Source organism: Astatotilapia calliptera, chromosome 6, assembly GCF_900246225.1.
Source record: "Astatotilapia calliptera chromosome 6, fAstCal1.2, whole genome shotgun sequence".
NCBI classification, from domain to species: domain Eukaryota; kingdom Metazoa; phylum Chordata; class Actinopteri; order Cichliformes; family Cichlidae; genus Astatotilapia; species Astatotilapia calliptera.
Window position 1 is genome coordinate 21,643,931 of NC_039307.1, and position 14,294 is coordinate 21,658,224.

At 40.9% G+C, this 14,294-nt stretch overlaps 2 protein-coding genes across 3 annotated transcripts in view; one reads left to right on the forward strand and one right to left on the reverse strand.

Moving 5' to 3' along the window:
* The window catches only part of ctnna2 (catenin (cadherin-associated protein), alpha 2), a 341,963-nt gene that overhangs the window by 199,360 nt on the left and 128,309 nt on the right, over window positions 1-14,294 (forward strand). The gene's annotated exons all lie outside the window — the stretch shown is intronic.
* On the reverse strand, window positions 1,765-6,352 carry lrrtm1 (leucine rich repeat transmembrane neuronal 1). The gene has a single exon (XM_026171095.1). The coding sequence runs from the start codon at window positions 4,982-4,984 to the stop codon at window positions 3,431-3,433; it is 1,554 nt and encodes a 517-aa protein (XP_026026880.1). The 5' UTR covers window positions 4,985-6,352; the 3' UTR covers window positions 1,765-3,430.

The window sequence follows — 14,294 nt, forward strand, 5'->3', positions numbered from 1 at the left end:
AGATGAATTGATGTCTTACAGACACAACAGAGAGAGGTAGGGAGAGGATTAAGGTAAAGGTGAGGAGGAATAAAAAGAAGTCTAAAGTAGTTAAACTTCAGTCCTGAGGACTCAAAGGTATAGAAATAATCATATCCATTCTCCATCACCATTTGCCCTGGTTGCTTGTTTAAAAAAGTAGTTAAATGAAATCAATAGTGGTGCTAGTACTGGCCTCCATGCCAAGCATCATCCAATATTTATATAAATGAAGCTTCACAACCTCAATTTACCCTGCAGTTGCCTGTTTAAGGGGCTGTGAAGTACCTGAAGGTAAGGGGAATTCTGGACAGGATATGAAGATGAAGAGAATAAAATAAATTTCTGTCCCTATCAAGATGTCCTTACATAGTCATTTGCATTCATGTCATTTGACAGGTCATGATTTCCAGCTGTACCGAGTTTTGAATCAGGGTGCGCTTGCTACAATAAAAAGGAACCAGATCGTAAATTTCGCATGGCAACTTTAAGCCATTGCCAGTCCCTAAAACACATTTTCAGAACTGCTAAATTACTAAGTTGTTCCCAAGGCTTGAACTTCAAGCGTCATGGCTACACTTTGGTTTTTTCTTTTACTGGATCAACTACATAAAAGTGAAATAAATCCAGTACTGAATCTGTGCTCTGCTGAAATTCCATGCCACGCTATCAATAGTCAAAAATAAAAACATAATTTCTATTTATATCATTTTATTCATCTCCCAGAATACTCGCATAAAAACTTTAATTGTAGCCTGAGGCCTCTGGTAACAAGTACAGGTATTTGTTTTCCTTTCACTGACAGCTGGAGAGACCCTCTGGGATTTAAGTTGAACACTGAGGGCCGCTGTGGTTGTTGCATTTCATTATGACCACACCATTTCACTTTTGCCAAGTGCTCAGACTAAATTATTATTTTTCACCCACTGCGAGACATTTCCTCAGACACTGGTTTGATGTTAATGATTCATACAGTGTTTATTGAGATAACTTTAAGATTTAAACTAATCTTAATTTTGGGACGTATATATCTGAAGAGAACAAAAAGGGTCTAGTTTGAAAACCGATTAATGACCAAGTTATACAATTTTATGTTTATGTATGTTTACTGCTGCTTGCATTATGTATAGAATGGGACAGTTCATTCATTTTAGAAAAAAATCACTGAATTCCCACCTTGTCCTTCATAATAATTAGAATGATTTCTATGTGATGGGATTTCTTTGGGCCTGGGAGAAATCCTATGAGCTGTGGGAGGAAACGAAGGAGCTTCGGTATTACATATTCTGTGGCTCACTGGCATTCTGGCTAGCATTTTGGGGATCTCGAGTTTGTAAGAATTAACACAATTAAATAGATCGATGAAATGTTTCAATATAACAATATAGTTTCTAATTTTCTTTTTTAGCCACTCGAATTTTCCTTTCAAAATATTTCATTTAGACCCAGTAAATAGTGGCACACTTCAATTAAATTTAATCCTTACTCTCTGCAAAAATCCCCTCCCCCCTCTCTGTTTTTTCCAGACACTTTATTGCTTAAGGGACCTTAAATCCTCTATACTTCTTCTCAGGCTGGGTTTACTCCCAGGCCTTTATCAACCTCAACAAGTTATAACAATTTAAAATACACCAAAGCATCTCATTTTGTACCACTTATTGCAAATGATTAAAAAGAAGAACAGCCAAACACCATCTCACAATGTTATCGAATTAAAGATTTAAAGAATGTAAACTTATTGTGTAATGATTGTCAGTGAGTTCTTAAAACATTTTTATTCCTGATGACTTACAAGTTGTAAACATTATCTTATTTATCGCAAAATAACACAAAAAATAATGCAAATTGATCTTTTTGTCTTCTTCTCTTTTTTTTTCTCAGAAAAAGCTGCTGTAAAATCAGTATATTGATGTTGCCCCCGTTGTGAAATTTTTCAGAACATGGTGCACAATTGGTATAATGCTGCCACGGTATGAGAATGTGCACACTAGAGAGCAGTCTGTTCCCTCTTTCTGCAGTCGTTGTGATCCTCCATCTCTCTCTCACATAACATACTGTTCATGTCAAAGGACCCAGGAAACACAACATCTGTCAGTGCGCTAATGTACACAATAAACACCAAAGGGAGAAGGATATATACACGCACCTGGAAATGGCCTTGTATTCAACACACATTTTACATCACATGAAAAGAAAAACAAAAAAAAACAAAACAAAGTGACCAATATGTGCAAATCTTCTTGAAGCTGGTGAATAATTCCTTCGGTGGTTTGGATATTATTTGAACAGTATTTTTGATTTTACTATGGATGGTCTGAATGATTGTTGGCTTTGGTGTGCTTGATTCAGTAAGAGGAGGCAACGCTCCTCTGCGACAGCCAAAAGGTGAGAAGCAACGAGAGGCATAGCTTTAGCTCTTTTATACTCTGCTTTCTTCACTTGGATGGAGCACAAATATTATGATATCACTAAATGAAAATATGATTACTGATAAAGGATGAAATAGATCGTTTTTAATCTATTCACAGACAGGCAATGGGAAAGAAACTACACTGATAGAAAGTCAACACAATGAATGCAAAACAAAATGTGATTCAATCCGAGAAGAGGTCTAAAACTCAGATGGTGGGTTTTACACTGGAGATGAGATGCAGATATCCCTCTTCCCCTTTTCTTCTTTTTTGTTTTTCGCCTTATTTTTTTTAGGGGGGGGGGGCTGTTTGATGCACTGCAGAGTCATGGCTCTACAGTCCACGAGCGCAAAGACTGCGTCTGTCGTCATTCATCCTCTCTGACAGGCTTCTCATATACAAATGAGTTTCTGTGAATAGCAATTCATTTATTTAAACACTTTTTTGTAGTTTACAAAAGAAATAGATTATCTTTTTTTTGTCCACACTTGCACGTCTTCTTCTTTAACATATTTTACACAGTTTTATTTTTACATTTTTAATTAAACTTAAATGTGTTTTTAATATTTTAAATGCTCAAATATTATGTGTACCATAATACAAATGGTTTCTTTTTTTCCTCTCCTGTGTCCCCAGTTTATTTTTAAACAATAATTAAATGTCCTGAAATAGAAAGACACATTAAAGCTCAAATATCCATCCTCGAGAGAAAAGCCTCAGCGCTGTATTCCTCTCTCTTTTTCGATAGAACACGAACAGGTCCAAGAGTCCCATGACCATTATGTGACTTCAGATCAGCAGCAGATAGCAGTAGCAGTAAATCCACCACAAAATAGTCAGCCACATGAAGCACACTTCTTCCACATCACAGTGAAATGCTTTGTAAAAAAAAAGTGTCCAGAAGATTGAATAATTCCTTCTGTCCCCCTCCCCGGTGTATCCAAAAAGGAATTTACTGTATATCCAGATAATCACAGGTAAAGACTTACTCAAAAGCAGGGTCACACTTCACATTCCCGAGAAGCTTGTTGTTGGCAAGTGCAAGAGCCATATTCATTGATGATTACCAAAGCTCCCTCAATATGGTTAGGTTTATAGTCAACATAGTACTCTGGTGTAGAAATTGCAGCCATCTGCTGCATGCTTTGCTTTTGCTTCTGCTTACGGCGCTGACTGCTGAAGCACTGCCTCAGTTGCCTTATTCCAGCTGGAAAGCACTTCCATGCCACGTATAGCATGAGCACTATGATGAGAAAGGAGAAGATGAGTGCCATGGTGCCTGTTACCACCTTGTGGATCTGCATGGTGCTCTCTAGGTCATCATGGCCCACTGTGACAGTGAAAGAATTTGTGACCACTTCACTACCCTCGCCCTCATAGGGGTTGGGAGTAATGGGGCCCAGATCCCTCGTGGAGGCGTACAGGCCTGCTGTGGTCACCTCTACTGGGGGATCCTCACATAGCTGAAAAGCATAGACGGCATCCAACACATCCTCACCCTGTGCTGTGTCGGGGCTTGAACACAGCAGGGAATTGTCATGCTGGCCTCGGAAGGCACTCAGCCAAGAGGCCAAGGCACACACATTGCGGCTGCACTCCCAGTCATTCCCTGCCAGGGTAATGCTGTCCAGAGATGACCACGAATCCAGAATGCGCTGGTCCACAGAGGTCAAACGATTAGAGTCTAGCATCAGTACCTTGAGGTTTGGTGTACTCTCAAAAACATGTGGCTCGATGTACTCGATTTCGTTTGCTGACAGGTCAATCTTCTCTAAAAAGTGCCATGTCCAGTCTAGTGTGTTTACAACAATAGTGGCACGATTGTTGTGCATGTACAGAGTGCGTAAAGAGATGAGGCGTGGGAAGTGGGCTAGGTTGACTTTAACTAGCTCATTGTGCTCAAGATGCAGCTCAGTCAACTTAAAGAGGCCAGCGAAGGAGTTTCGTGCCAGGCTCTGCAGTTGGTTGTATCCCAAGTCCAGAAACTGCATGCTCCTGCAGTCCTGAAAAATCCGCACTGGCACAAATTTGAGAGCATTGTAGCGCAAATGCAAATTGGTGAGCTTTCTAAGGCCGTGGAACAGGTCAGGCTCTAGTACCTGCAGCCTGTTGTATGAGAGGTCCAAGATACGGAGGTTTGGGAGGGGCCTAAAGGTGCCATTTGGCAGACTCTCAATCCGGTTGTTGCTCAGGTCTAACTCCTTGACTCGTCTCAGCTTGTCAAATGCACCCTCCTCTACAACGTCAATGCTGTTGTGATCTAAATAGAGCCAGGTGAGCTGTGACAGACCAGCCAGTTGGCCTTCACGCAGCTCCGTTAAGTTGTTCTCTCTCATGGACAGGCCCATGGCACTGCTCAGATTGCGGGGAATGTCTGTGAGGTTGAGCCCCTCGCAGTACAGCAGCTTGCTGTCGCAGCGGCACAACCTTGGACAAACCCCCTCTACCAAGGGAACTGTTCTTAGAAAAATGCCCAATGAACACAGTATCAACCCAGGGGGCTTCTTCAGTGGCCACTTTAAGTACAGTCCAATTAGAAGGAAATCCATTAGCATAAATATCCAGGGATGTCAGGGAGAAAATGTCCATTGAACCACTCTGGATATCGGTTTTGCCCGTATCAGATCATATTTATCGCATCATATCTATCTCGTTCAACAAGCTGTCTCATTCTATGTATGTCAGCTGAAGACAGTGATAGTATTTTTGTTATCAAGTCCCAAAAAATGCCAAAAAAATAAAGTCTCTTTCCTTACGTTATATATCAAGCAGTGGGTGGAGAGTAGAGGGGATGGAAAATCAAACTGTCCTCACTGATCAATCTTATTCGAAAAAATTCCTACTCACCCCTATTCAAAAGCTGACAATCTCCATTCAGCATCTCGCTTTGTGCCCCAACACTAATTATGTGCGAATCTAAAAAAGACCCCACTGTGGTACAAATTCTCCCCCCCTCCCTTCTCTCTTTTCAGTGGACACCAGATCCTTGGCAGGCTTACAATGTCTTAGTTCTCTTCAAGTGAAAGAGCCAGAAAGAGAAGGAATCCAAGTAGCTTTCAGCGAGATGGTAGGAAGTGCAAGTACCCCTGTCTGCATGAGCTCTGTCTCTCCTGCTCCTCCGCAGTCCTCTGCTGCAACGATCAGAGGGAAGAAGAGACAACCAGCGAAAGAAAAAAATAAGCAAGAATCTTTTTTTTTCTTTTTTAAAATAATCTGTCTTCAGCTCTTTCCTCCTTTCCCTCCCGCTTAAGTTTCAAAAGATCTGTCAAAATGTGTTATCGTCCATCGCTTGAAGAAATCACTGACTTGTAAGGTTTAGATCCATTCAAGCACTTAATCATGATTTCAGTGACGGACGCAAGGGAAAAACAAAAAAACAAAACAGGATATAAAGAGATGAACCCTGTTCACTGTTTTCTTGTGTAACAGTATTCCTCGTCATCTGAGTGGCTCATATTGGTTCGGTAGCCGCTCGCATCCCCCGTGGCTCGCAGGTTTCGTTTACTCCCTTGCTCTCTGGGTGTCTTCTCAGCCAGCTGGAAGAGGCTGCTGAAGGCTGGTGCTGGTAGGCAGGCAGGGGCGGTAAATGTGGGAAGCAAAGGAGCGCGCAATCCCTTGCAGCAGACCAGTACACTGACAGCGCATGCAGAAGCACCTTCTGTTCACTGAGTGTCGTAAGCCACTCACAATTCAGAGTGCTCGCTCCCTTTCCCTCACTCTCTTGCTCTCTTTCCCTTGATCGCTCTCTCACTTGTTCATGCTGCTCCCCTCCTCCTCTTCGCTCTCACATCTTCCCTCACTGCTTTTTTCTTGCTGTGTTTTTCTCTGTGCCTCAGACATTTACATATCCAGAATGGGCTGGGCTTAAACCAGGGGCTTTAATGAACCCCCTCCACCCCCCATATCTCTAGCGCTCTCTCTCTCTCTCTTTCTCTCTCTCTCGCTCTCTCTCTCTCTCTCTCACTGTCTCTCTCTCTCCCACACATACAAACACTCCTTCCCTCCCTCAATGACTGCAATGAAATCGGCCTCTTGACGTTGTCTGATTTCAGGCTTGCAATGATGAAAATGGGATCTTATATTATTTCTTTTCTTAAACAGATGTTTGCTTATATATCTGTGCTATATAGATGGAGAGGGAGGAAAAGAAAAGATATATAATTTCATCAAAGAATTTCTAAATATCTTCAATGAGACTTAAATGCACTAGTCACCATGTATGTCCTTCATTATATTGTAGATGCCACAGGAGCATACGTGTATATATGGTATACTTGTTGCTTGCTTGCCAGCAACAAAGGTCGGCCTGTGAGTCAAGATGATTATGGCGTTCTTCATGTGCTCAAACCACCAGAAATTCTTTGTCGCTGACAGTTATTGCTGTCTGTGTCCATTGTGAATGCAGATGCAATTGTTTCCCACATAATATTAGCATTAAGCTAACATAGATATTCCCTCTGAAGGCTCACTTGTCTTCCTTTGCACTTCTCTGGAATTGCTTCTAGCCGTGTCATTGTTCTGCCCTAAAAGTTCAAAGACAATGAGCTGTGACTGTGTCTTATAGGCTTCACACGAGCCAAGTTTTAAACTTCTGACTCACCTCCTTCCTTTTCTGAGTTAATTGCACATTGGCTAACGGAACTTTCTTGTTCACTTATTCAGAAAACAATGAATTTAAGATGAACAAAAAAAGAGTCTGAACAAAAAGATAAAGAGTGTTTTTTAATTTTTAATTATGCCCGCTTGACAATCCAGGCTGAGGATATAGAGCCAAGTATACAGTGTGAGAACGAGACGAGAAAGGATGGGAAAGGGTTTACATCGGCGTACGACCTCAGCATTCCTAGCCAAACTAGCAGTTTCCACAAGTTTCTCGAATTTATTGCCTAATTCAAAGTATAGACAGAAACAATTGAGAGGATTATTTCAAAATGTAGGATAGATAGAAAACAGATCTTTTTCTGTTTTTCTATGCAATGTTTCTGCTAGTATTTATCTCTGCATTTCATTGTTGCAGGTGATAAGCATACAGAGCCAAGAGGCAGGTGCAAGCATTGATTGGTTAATTGGGAACAGGTGAGGTGGGTGTGATTGTCATGTGGTCATAACCAGGAAGACAGACTGAGGACATCTGGTGGATGTTTGAGGGGTGACATGAAGCAATGTGGAGCACAAATGTGGATTTCTTTCCCCTGCATTTTATAAATTTAAAAACAAAAAGAATGTCATTTACACATCATAAGCCTTTACATTTTTTAATCCCTTTTATTTTTCTTTAAATTTTTCAGTTTTTCTCACCACTGTGTTGTATCATTATATATACAGTGGGGCAAAAAAGTATTTAGTCAGCCACCGATTGTGCAAGTTCCCCCACTTAAAACGATGACAGAGGTCAGTAATTTGCACCAGAGGTACACTTCAACTGTGAGAGACAGAATGTGAAAAAAAAAAATCCATGAATCCACATGGTAGGATTTGTAAAGAATTTATTCGTAAATCAGGGTGGAAAATAAGTATTTGGTCAATAACAAAAATACAACTCAATACTTTGTAACATAACCTTTGTTGGCAATAACAGAGGTCAAACGTCTACTATAGGTCTTTACCAGGTTTGCACACACAGTAGCTGGTATTTTGGCCCATTCCTCCATGCAGATCTTCTCGAGAGCAGTGATGTTTTGGGGCTGTCACCGAGCAACACGGACTTTCAACTCCCGCCACAGATTTTCTATGGGGCTGAGGTCTGGAGACTGGCTAGGCCACTCCAGGACTTTCAAATGCTTCTTACGGAGCCACTCCTTTGTTGCCCAGTAGGTATGGTGTTCTTGGGATGCAACTCAGTATTCTTTGTCCTCCAAACACGACGAGTTGAGTTTATACCAACAAGTTCTACTTTGGTTTCATCTGACCACATGACATTCTCCCAATCCTCTGCTGTATCATCCATGTGCTCTCTGGCAAACTTCAGACGGGCCTGGACATGCACTGGCTTCAGCAGCGGAACACGTCTGGCACTGCGGGATTTGATTCCCTGCCGTTGTAGTGTGTTACTGATGGTGACCTTTGTTACTTTGGTCCCAGCTCTCTGCAGGTCATTCACCAGGTCCCCCCGTGTGGTTCTGGGATCTTTGCTCACCGTTCTCATGATCATTTTGACCCCACGGGATGAGATCTTGCGTGGAGCCCCAGATCGAGGGAGATTATCAGTGGTCTTGTATGTCTTCCATTTTCTGATGATTGCTCCCACAGTTGATTTTTTCACACCAAGCTGCTTGCCTATTGTAGATTCACTCTTCCCAGTCTGGTGCAGGTCTACAATACTTTTCCTGGTGTCCTTCGAAAGCTCTTTGGTCTTGGCCATGGCGGAGTTTGGAGTCTGACTGTTTGAGGCTGTGGACAGGTGTCTTTTATACAGATGATGAGTTCAAACAGGTGCCATTCATACAGGTAACGAGTGGGGGACAGAAAAGCTTCTTACAGAAGACGTTACAGGTCTGTGAGAGCCAGAGATTTTCCTTGTTTGAGGTGACCAAATACTTATTTTCCACCCTAATGTACGAATAAATTCTTTACAAATCCTACCATGTGGATTCATGGATTTTTTTTTCACATTCTGTCTCTCACAGTTGAAGTGTACCTCTGGTGCAAATTACTGACCTCTGTCATCATTTTAAGTGGGGGAACTTGCACAATCGGTGGCTGACTAAATACTTTTTTGCCCCACTGTATATCTCTGTCACATTGTCATGAGCCTGGTGTGTTTTAAACATCAGGAGTGAGTTTCTTTAAATTTGGAACAAACATTTGGCTTGATTCAAGGGTGATCAAAGGTCAAAAGGTCACTGTGATTTTTTTTTTTTTTTGGTCCTAACGCAACCCATGAAGAGTCTTTTTGAGAAGTGGCTTAAATATTTATTTTTTTAGTATTTGATATTCATTATTTATTTGTTTAATAGCAAGTATTTGTGCTTATGCTTGGAGTTAAGAGATTGAATTAGTTTAAATTAGGTTAGTAATCAAGATTAGATCTTATAGTGTAAAGCTCAAGGTCACTTTGACTTCACCTCACTCCATTCTCATAAATGTGATATCCTACAGTTTCCAGGATGGAATTTCATTACAACTGGAGCAAATGCTTCACTTAGACTCGAGGATGAACTGATTAAAATTTGATGGTCAACATTTAAGATCACAGTGCCGTCGCAAATCACATTTGCAGCCATATCTCAGGATTCTGTGTGATAATTTTTCACTTAGTGTCAGACGTAAAAGTGAACTGTGGACCGAGGATCACGCAGATATGTGGAAAACTCTTTGAAGTGTGGATATTCCTTTTCCCACTTTTTTCCTCAGCGTGCAGTTAGCAGTCATACCAGAGGACAGTGATGGCATGCTCTAACAAAGAAGCTGTCTTAATGTGTGTCTGTGTACTTTTTTTTTTACCTGGTTGACAATATTTTTAAATCTTGCGTCATGAGTGTTTTTCATATTGTCAATAAGAAAATCTATTAAAAAAATGTTATATAAGAATCAGACTTTCTAGCTATCAGTGATGCTCATACATAATATAATATAATATATGGTATATATGGTAATAATATACACATAATATCATTATTTATTTTGTAATTCATAAATAGCTTTTAATAACGAAGTGGTTATCAGTTATGGTGTATCGTCAGCAGACTGAACTTGATTTGAGGGCTCAAATATGTCTCAAAATTAGAAGCATCTTTGATTGCAGGCCCATTATTAAAATCATTTATTGAATCAGATGACGTCCCACTGTTTGAGTCCGAGAAAACAAGGCAGATGATAACTAATTGGCCTGCCGCAGCGATAATGTTGATGGGCATCTCGGAAAGCATTGAGATAGGGGTTGGCGGAAACACTTACACCCCAGAGTGGAAACAGCAAGACATGATTTCACGTCCACAATGGACCGGGAATTCTAGCAGATGGAGGTTGTCTCAGTTTGAAAGGGTCACAAGCGGACATGGAGTTTATTAATTTAAATTTTCGTATTTGTTGTGTCTCTTCCTTAGTATTTTAATATCCACAGTAATGATCTGAGGAACAGAGGAAATGTCCTGTTTCCTTCACACTTAATGACAGTAGCCTCGTGAAGGCTTGTGCAGTCTGAATTTACTCCACAGTATCAAGAAAAGATCCACTTTGTTCAAACAATGATTTTAAAGGAGCTTGTACTAACTGCAGCTTGGGTAAACAAAAAGGGGAGCGTCATCATGTTCAGTGGGGCATGTGACAAGAGGACCGTGGGTGTCACACTAGGTTATAGCTCCTTGAAGTATGCTTTTGTATGATGCAAAGTTTATTTGTGTAAATATTCTGAATTATTAGCATGACTTGTCCATGTTTTTTAGCTTTAGGGCTGATTGTTTGGTTGGAGGGATGATTTACTCAGCAGAATGGATGAACTTAGAAAACTCTCTGTATTTCTCCATATAATATGATGGAGGTACAATAGCTCAAGGCATTAAGAACACAAGCCTGCCATTACATATTAAAATCTTTAATTCCACGTTGCTAACCCCATTTATATAAATGCATGTAACTTTCAAGTCTGAGACAGCTTGCTCTTTCTCTGCTTATTTTTTGTTGTTGCTTGAAACAGCCAAGCTTGTTATTGTTGGCTGGATAGAAGACATTGCCAATGATTGGCCTTAATGGCTGCTTTTTCCATATTGCATATCGTTGAACTGTCCAAAGTTCATTGTACTTTCAGTATCTGGCATGTTTTGAACCACACGGGCACTTTAGTTTAAGCGTTGGATGTATTTTTGTAAACCACAGAGACTTTCATAATTCCCTCAGCCAGACTCTTTTTAATTTCGGTGGTCTTCTCTGCAGATGCATTTTGCTTTAATGACTAGAGTTTTAATTCAGGATTTGATGATTTGCTTTTAGTTTCACCCCACACTCTTTTGACTTATCTAGTCTTTTGAACATGCTAAACACGCACAACATTTTGAACTTTGAACTTCTTATTTTGATTATTTTGTATATACCTTTTTTTCTGTAAACACAGGATATTGATGAAGTATTCCAGGTGGGTAGCTATATCAGAGATGAAACCTCTATGTGGCACTGGGAGTTCTTCCCTTTTAGATGGCATGGCTCTTAACTCTGTCCTCAGTGAAATACAATTATGTGAAGAACTGGACTAACTGCATTGACTAGCATGTTACTTCCCTAAAGTCTAATGAGTATAAATTTGTATGTGTATGTAAAATCTAAGTTCACTGAACTTTAGCATCCTTTTATGTTAACAAAATGTGTCAAAAAGCAAACAAATAACAAAAAAGTCACTAAGTCAGACTGCACTCATAAACTAAAGAGTTATACACAACAGTCAGATAGATGATAAACATCAAATGCACTTGGTTGTCAGGCTCCGACAAAGATGTATAAACTAAAGAACAAGAAAGAAATGCAGTGCATTTTTGTAAGGCACATTTGAAGAGAGAAAATATGCTGCTGTGAGAAGATCTCAAAAAGTAACGCATCATGCCTCTAAAGAAACAACTGACAAAGAAAGTCACTGATATCTATCAGTCTAGAAAGGGTTATAAAGTCATTTCTAAAGCTTTGAGGCTCCAACAAACTATGGTGAGAGCCATTATTAACAAATGGAGAAAACTTGGAACTGTGGTGAACTTTCCCAGGCGAGGCCAGTCTACCAAAATTACTCAAAGAGTGCATCGGTGATTCATCCAGGAAGTCACAAAAGACCCCAGAACAACAACTGAAGCAAAACTGGCATCAATAGCAGAGTCTCAAGGTGAAAACTACTGCAGAACAAAAAGAACACAACACGTCTTGATGGTCACCAAGACTTTTGGTGAAATCGTTTGTGGACTGATGAGACGCAAGTTGTACTTTTTGGAAGGTTAGCATGTCATTAAATCTGTCAAATTAACACAGTATTTCATAAAAAGTACATTATACCAACAGTGAAACATGGTGGTGGTAGTGTGCTTCAGGAATTGGATGACTTGCTATAGTTGATGGAACCATGAGTTCTGCTCACTACCAGAAAATTCTGAAGGAAGATGTCCAGCCATCAGTTCATGACCTGAAGCACTTGGGTTATGCAGAGGGCAATGATCTGATCATAACACATCAGATGTACATATCTATCTATCTATATAAGTAGTGGTACCTAGGCCTCTGGGACCCTCAAGCTCCCATCTCAGGTGCTGTTCCCAGATCTGCTGGAGCCACTCGCCTAGCTTGGTCATCAATGCACCAAGCGATCCGATTACCACGGGGACCACTGTTACCTTCACCCTCCACATCTTCTCTAGTTCTTCTCTGAGCCCTTGATATTTATCCAGCTTCTTGTGCGCCTTGACCCTGATGTTGCTGTCATTCAGTATCGCTACGTTTATCACTACAGTCTTTCTCTGCTTGTCTACCACCATTATGTCCGGTTGGTTAGCCACCACCATTTGTCCGTCTCTATCTGGAAGTCCCACACGATCTTAGCTAGGTCATTTTCAACCACCCTTGGGGGCGTCTCTCATTTTGACCTCGGGACTTCCAGGCCATACTCGGCACGAATGTTCCTGTATACTATGCTGGCCACTTGGTTATGGCGTACCATGTATGCCCTGCCAACTAGCATCTTGCACCCTGCTGTTATGTGCTAAATTGTCTCAGGGGCGTCTTTACACAGTCTGCACCTGGGGTCTTGCCTGGACCCCAGCCTCTATGGATCTTTCTTGGATTTCTCTTTCCTGAGGTATTCACTAAGCTGATGTACTCGTGGATGTTCGTTGTGTCATCCCGGATAGCAGTTCTGACACTCCCTAGTCCTCAGCCTATGAGAGAGAGAGAGAGATGTACTGCTTCACCAAGCAGTTGAACAGGTGTATTTTTTTGTTGAAATGCATCTGTGTGTATTTGTGTATTTGTTGCTCTGACAGAGTGAGAATTAATATGGTTCTAAATTGCTTCCGGCCATGTCCAAAGCAACACGTTCCCAGTTGAGAAAGAGAGAGAGAAAACAACACAGTTTTCCCATGTCACAACACAGTGCAGTCACACACTTCTTGCTTTTACGCTGAAACGAGATCAAAATTCTTCACCCTCCACCACATGCGCACACATTTACAACAACCTGACACAGCCAGTTTTTCACCCACCTTCAGTGGGTTGGTGTGTGGTTTTTCCATATGCAGTATTTCATTCAATTACTTGTTTTAGCTTTGCTACTTAGTCTGTTTCTTTATGCAATTGTGTTCTGGCTCTAATGTTTTTGGATTCAGAGACTACATCAAACAGTGGCTTGTAACTGGGCTCTGTCTGCCAAAGGAACTTTGTTCAGCTGTCAGATGATGCAGAAATCCCACTGAGCACCACCAAGCCCATTTTCAAAACCCAGCTCTCTGAGGCAGCACCCCCCTCCACTTTTGATAGTCCTGACTACTCTGGCCTATTGCCTCATCCAGAGCCAAACAAGCCTGTACATCCTTTATGTGTCCACTAACCTCTCTCATGTTTGGATGAATCGGAGCAGAATGCAGTGACAGAGGAGTCTCTGATGCAAAAGGCTGAAACACTTGTAAATTTAGACAGAAAATTACTTGTCCCTTTATTCCGTGTCCCTGCTTCAAGGTAAAGTTAGAACACTAACCGAGAGTTTTGTATAAACTTTCATTGAAGGTCTTTGTGTATATGAAGTCCTAACCCTTGGACCGTGAATTGAAATTTAAATCAGCAATGACTCAAGCGAAGGAAAGTAAAACGATTTATTTGACATGGGGCACACAATAAGGAAATGTAGGAACGTATTTAAGGAGGGGAAAAGCGCTTCTCCAAAAATATCCCAGCATTGGTGGT